This window comes from Megascapheus bottae, chromosome X (assembly GCF_031878675.1).
Source record: "Megascapheus bottae isolate mThoBot1 chromosome X, mThoBot2.hap1, whole genome shotgun sequence".
Classification (NCBI taxonomy): domain Eukaryota; kingdom Metazoa; phylum Chordata; class Mammalia; order Rodentia; family Geomyidae; genus Megascapheus; species Megascapheus bottae.
Window position 1 is genome coordinate 71,480,180 of NC_143547.1, and position 6,000 is coordinate 71,486,179.

Genomic DNA, 6,000 nt, shown 5'->3' on the forward strand with positions numbered 1-6,000 from the left:
TAGAACATAGGCAAAGAATATCGTCATACACATGATTAGAAAAACAAAAGAAGCAACGCCACCTTGTAAGATGGCTTCAGAAAAGCCAAGAGCCATTTGCTCAGGCCCAAGACATAGGCTCTGACTTCTTCACTCTACAAGTGTGACCTATGACCAAACACTTACTGCCTCTGCAATTCACTGTTGTCATCTTAATGATGTCACTTAGTTGTGAGGATTAAGTGAGCTCACTCAAGCAGAGTGCTTAAACACTGCTTCACACAGGGGAAGGACTCAAGTGGTAGCTACTACAAGAATTATATTAGTAGAGAGCTATACACTATGCCTACTGTTCCCTATAAACATGTGCTCATCCATCTTTGAGACACACAGCAGATAGACACCCAGAGTCACACATGCACCTCCACACACATCTAAAGGAGGCAAATACCACAGCAACAGAAAAGGGCTAGGAATAAGGAATGGAAGGAAGCATGTGAAACCGTTAGGTGTGGACACAGAAGAGGAAGGGACTAAAAGGAATCTGTTTTTCTGTGTATGAGGACACTTTTGGAACTGGGCAGCCCCTGTGTGTTTGTCCCCGAGTTGGCATTTCTTTCTGCTCAATGTTTGAAACTCAAAACACGATCTGCTTCCAGGATTGAGGTCCAGGTGGCTGCCAGAGAGAGTACAGGCTCAGCTAAACGGCCTCAGCTGCAAGAACTGTGGGGAGGCCTGGCCAGATGAGGAGGAATAGAAAGAGACCACTCTTTGCCAGCCCTCTTCAAGACAATGAATGAATTTCCTAGCTGTTAAATCTAAAAATAGTGTTGATTAGCATGTTGTTTTGCATGTTAATTTGTCACCAAATGGCCCAGATCTTCTCTGCATCTTTTGTTATCGTTTTGGATTTCTGTCTTTCATACCCCTTCTCACATCTCATTCCTCTTTGTCCCCTTCCCCTTCACTCCTCCAACCCTGGACCCTGCATACCTCCTGGGCTTAAATGGTTTTCCCCCCAGGCTTGAAATACTTCTTGCTAACCTTGGGGTCCTTGAACTTCTACATCTGCTTGCATGTAAGTATAACCATTCCCGTCACTGTTCCTCCAGGTCTGATTGTGCTGGCCACAATCACTCCTGAATCCTCGCTGGACTCGGGCCATGAAACCAACTCTTCAGAGCTCACGGACATGTCAGAGATGATGTCGGCCATGAAGCAGCACCAGAATACCACCTACTTCTTGACCCAGCACCTCAATAAGGACAGCCTCCTTGCCCGCAAAGACCTGCCCTTTCGGATCCAGAGTTGCGCAGCCCAGGCTGTTCTCACGGCCCCTTATTCTCTTGGGCGCCCGGATCCCAACCCATCCCTCCAGCCAACTGTCCCAGGCCAGAGTCCTGGTCCTCCAGGTGCTCGGAGAAAGCTGCCCCCATCTGAGGCTCAACCACAGGGAGAGCGAACCTACTCCCTGGCAGTGCACCCAGCACTGTCTCCACAGCTCAGTGAGCAAAAGAATCTGAGCCTTCTGCCCCCAGTTCCTGAAGACAAAGGGCCTGGCCATAGCAGGGCAGGCATGGAGATGTCATTGAGGGCAGCCACACCGACCCTCGGTGAAGAGCAGATCTCAGAGCTGAGGGAGAACCTGCCCAAGGAAGTCAGGTTGAGCCCCAAGCTTATCCTGGACTCAAAAGGCAGTGTGACCCCAGCTATCATCTCAGCTGCCTTTCAGCAGGTGGTACACAGTAAGAGTCTAGCTGGGCCCAGCGGGGCTTTGGGGAATCCCCCCAGCAGGGGTGAGAGAAGACTGGAGGCCAGCATGGGGAGGCCAGAAGCTAGCATGGTGAGCAGCAGTGCTAATAAGAATCCGAAGATTAAAGTGAGCCCCAGTGCTCCAGAGCCCTTGTGGAATTCCCAGCAGCATCTGAGCACAGAGGTGTCTGCCAGCCCCAGAACACCCATGGGCAGCCGGGCAGATAACCTCCACCTCTTCCCACAAGATGACAGACTTTCTATTCAAAGTTTCCCTCCCAAAAACTATGTGTCACGAATGAGTCGAGAATCATTTGGCAAACAAGCTTCAGGGGAGATGGCAGGCAAAGGCGGGCTGGAGGGGGCAAAACCTCCCCTACACAAGCAGAGCACCAGCTCCATCCAGGGGGAGAAGGGGCCACTGGAGAGCACCTCCAAAAGCAATAAGCTTGAGGAGACCAGCCTGGTGCCCCGAGCTGGCTACCCGATGGTTCTGCAGAGCCCAAGCTGCCAGCCTCGAAGCCACAGCCCTAGCTGCCAGCCCCGTGGTCACAGTCCAAGTAGCCAGTCCCGAGGTCAGAGCCCCAGCTGTCAACCTCGAGGCCAGAGTCCACTGAGGCCTCAGGCTACCAGCCGGCAGGTGAGCACCATGCCTTCTAGAAAGCTGGAAACCACCCTGGATGGAGCCCACCTGGCCTCTGAAGGCTCCACAAAGCCCAAGTCCTCCCGAGGTCCTTTCCGGCTCCGCAATTTATTCTCTGCTACCTTTCCCACACGTCAAAAGAAGGAGACAGATGAGCGCCAGGTCCAGCTGCAGAAAGTAAAGCAATATGAGTTGGAGTTCCTGGAGGAACTTTTAAAGCCACCAAGCCAGGGGGAGCTGCCGAGCACTGAGTACCTGCAACCTCCAGCACCTGGCCGCTGCAGCTGCCAGCTTCGTAGCAGCCCAGTGCAGCAAGGACCTGGCATGTCCCGTGAGCAGAGACGGAGCTGTGACTGTAAGCGTATCTGTCGAGGAGGCCGGCCACAGGCCGCCCAGACACCAGTGCCTGGCATCCATGGGAGGGAGAGGGACAGAGTCCCACCTACCCAGAGGCAGCCAGAGGCTGGCCCAGGCTTGAGCCTCAGCAGTCCTATCAATGGCGGGCGCATCCGATCCACCAGCCTGGAATCGCGAGAGTGTCGATCAGACCCTGAGAGTGGTGTTTCGTGCCTGGCCACGTGTGCCTCGGGGGGTGAATGTCTGGGAGCTCCCAACTACCGGAAACTGATGCGCCGCTACAGTGTCAGTGAGCTGGACCAAGGTGATAGTGCCTCACTGACCTCAGATGTCTACCCGCACCCACCCCTGGGCATGCTGCCCCGGGAAGCCAAGGAGGTAGAGGCAGGTCTCCCTCTCAGCTTGGGTCCCAAAAGCAAGTCTGTGGAATCACCAACCCTGGGAGACCCGTCCTATGTCCAGGTAGCCCCTGAGACCAAAGGCCCCAGACAGATGGCTGTGTTCTCACTGCCAGAAGAGGTATACCGGAAGCCTGCCGACCTAGATGAAGACAGTGAGAGTGGCAAGTGCTGCTCTATCCGCTACTGCTTCTATTACCGCAAGTGCGACATGGCCGATGATGCCAGTGATGGCAAGGACGAACTCTCCTACTCCATCCCCATGAAGATTCTGCCTGGCATGAAGTTAGATGAACAGGTAGTCCCTGTGGTGAGCAGAACCCTACAGGTGCTGGACGCCGCTACCTGCAGCAGCAGCAGCCCTGAGGCCTCTCGTACCCAGGAGATTGACCTTCGGGTGTCCACCTTTGAAGGGAGCCTGGCCAAGATCAATGCCCTGCGAGCCCATGCGTATGGCCTTCCTGATGGCTTCCTGGCTGCCCGACTGGACACCAATGAGCTGCTAACAGTCTTACGGCAGTGTGTGGCCAGCCCAGAGGCCCGTGCCCCCAAGCCCTATGTCTCCCAGATTTCTGAATACAAGCTTGAGCTAGCTCTCAAGTTCAAGGAGCTCCGGGCTTCTTGCCGCCGCGTGGCCAACGTGGACAAGAGCCCAACTCACATGCTGGCGGCCATCACAGGCAGCTTCCAGGTGCTGAGCAGCCTCATTGAGACCTTTGTGCGGCTGGTGTTCATCGTGCGCTCTGAGGCCCAGCGCCAAGAGCTGCTGGCCAAGGTAGAAGAGGTAGTAAGGAATTATACCTTCCTCCTGCGTGCAGCTGAGGAGTCCACAGCCCGGAACCTCAGCCAGCAGCAGCAGCAGCAACAACAACAACAGCAGCAGCAGCAACAACAGCAGCAGCAGCACGCAGCAGCAGCAGCCGCCACAGAGGCTGCTATGGGGCACCCACCAGGCTCCCCGACTTCAGCGACTGTTATGAGCACATTCACCCGCTCCTTAAAAACCCTTATTAAGTAGGGCATTGCCTTAGGCCTGCCCCTCCCCACCCACAGCACCAGGTTTGAGCTTTGTGGTCCTTGCATCTTGTGGTGAGTGTGTGTGTCTGCTGGGCCAGTCAGGGTCCAAGAGCCTATCAGTCTCCAGGGAGTGAAAACTCCCTTGACTGGGGCTCTCTCTTAAGGGCTGCAGGCCTAGCCGCTGCTGCCCTGGGGTCTTCCCCCACCCCACTCCACCCCCAATTGCCTGGCCTCTGGGTGTCACTGTGAGGGCAAAGGCCCCTCACCACTACGTCCACCCCAGAGCTGTATTTTCTCTCTTCTCCTCTCTGGAGGTGAGAGGTGACATCAATCCCACTTCCTGCTCCTAGGTGGGCACCAGGGCACCTGGGGTCTTGAGCTCCTCCTACCATCTGCTCCCTTACAGGGAGCAGTAGCAGTAGCAGTCGGCCCAAGCGCCGAGCCGAGAAAAGTGGGTGCTCCGTCCAGAGGCACCTGCCCATCCTGGGCTCATATTCACCTGGCAGGAGGCACTGCAGAGGCCCATGCCCAGGTAGGATATACGCAGAGAACAGCCAGGCCTGGCTGTTTGTGGCTGGCCCAACAAGCTGGCAGCCTTGGGAGTCTTTGGCCCCAGGTACAGTAGCTCCACACCAGCCATCCCCAAAGTGCCCTGCCCTTCACTGATGGGCAAGGCAGCTCAGTCCACTAGGGAGTGAGCCTCTGGGATCACCCCATTGCGTGAGGTAAGATACCTGGTGAAAATGTCTGCCCTGGGGACACCTTGGAGCCTGCCTGGCCCAGCTCTGCTCTGCCCTGTGTGGGGGGCTGTGGCCAGAGGCATATGGTTCCACTCTCAACATCTCTATCAGACAGACTTGTGCTTAGGAGTTTAACTTAACTATGGATTGGGATGGGGGGGGTGGGGGGAGGGGGCAGGGGTGGGGTGGGTGTTGATGACTATATCTTAAACTTCTGGAAGCTAGCGTGATATGTTAATCCTGAGTATATGCTTTTGGCTGTGTATTGACCCTGTGGATTTGTCTCTCTAAGAAAAGAAGCTGAGCGCCTTACCCGGTGCATTCCTGCACCTCTCTCTCCCTCTCCGGAGCCATCTGGAAGGGAACTCACACTGTTTAGCATCCTCCTTGACACACATCTGTTGCCGCCGCTGCTGCCGCCACCACCGCTGCCACCGCCACAGCCACCACCGCTGCCCCCATCCCCTACCCCCTACCTCCTGGGAGTGAAGACACGGAGTCCCTACCGAGGTCCCACCGTAGGGAACAAAGAAAGCCAATGTTTCTTCTGTATAGATTGCTTCTTGTCCACCTCTCCATATCTTCCTGTGGCCTACCCCAGCTCCCAAACCCTTTGTCTGCCTCTCTGTCATCACTCTGTGAGAGACCCATGTGAAATCTCTCATTCTTACGTGAGTTTTATAAAGATGTACACTGTGCTGAGCCCCTGCCCAATCTTGGTAGCCCCGACTGCAATAACCTCACCCCACCCCACCCCACCCCGCCCCGAGTGGCAAAGTCTCCTGGCAAGGAGGAGGAGTGTCCCTTCTCTAGAAGCAGTGCCCCCCCTTCCTTGCCTCTCCTTCCCCAGAACCATGTTGTTTAATGGGCCAGAGATGCAGCCAATGGGGAGCCCTTTCCCCTATAGCCACTGCCAGTCCCAGTGCTGACGTGGTCTTCCTCTCCCTCAACTTCATGATCCTACACCTTCTCCACTCAGTCTCTGCCTGTGTCATTCCAGCACCATCATTCACCTCTCCCTCAGCCTCATAGAGAGGGAACATTTTCTAGTGTCTGTACATAGTATATATACTACATAAATATATAAATTATATATACACTAATTTATGTCTTG

At 55.1% G+C, this 6,000-nt stretch overlaps 1 protein-coding gene across 1 annotated transcript in view; it reads left to right on the plus strand.

The window, feature by feature from the left end:
- Window positions 1-5,021, plus strand: part of Frmpd3 (FERM and PDZ domain containing 3) — a 46,268-nt gene extending 41,247 nt beyond the window's left edge. The window contains exon 11 of the mRNA XM_090327036.1: window positions 1,092-5,021. Within this exon, the coding sequence (XP_090183162.1) occupies window positions 1,092-4,147 (3,056 nt within the window). The 3' untranslated portion in view covers window positions 4,148-5,021. The remainder of the gene's footprint in view (window positions 1-1,091) is intronic.
- The last annotated feature ends 979 nt before the right edge of the window (window positions 5,022-6,000 follow it).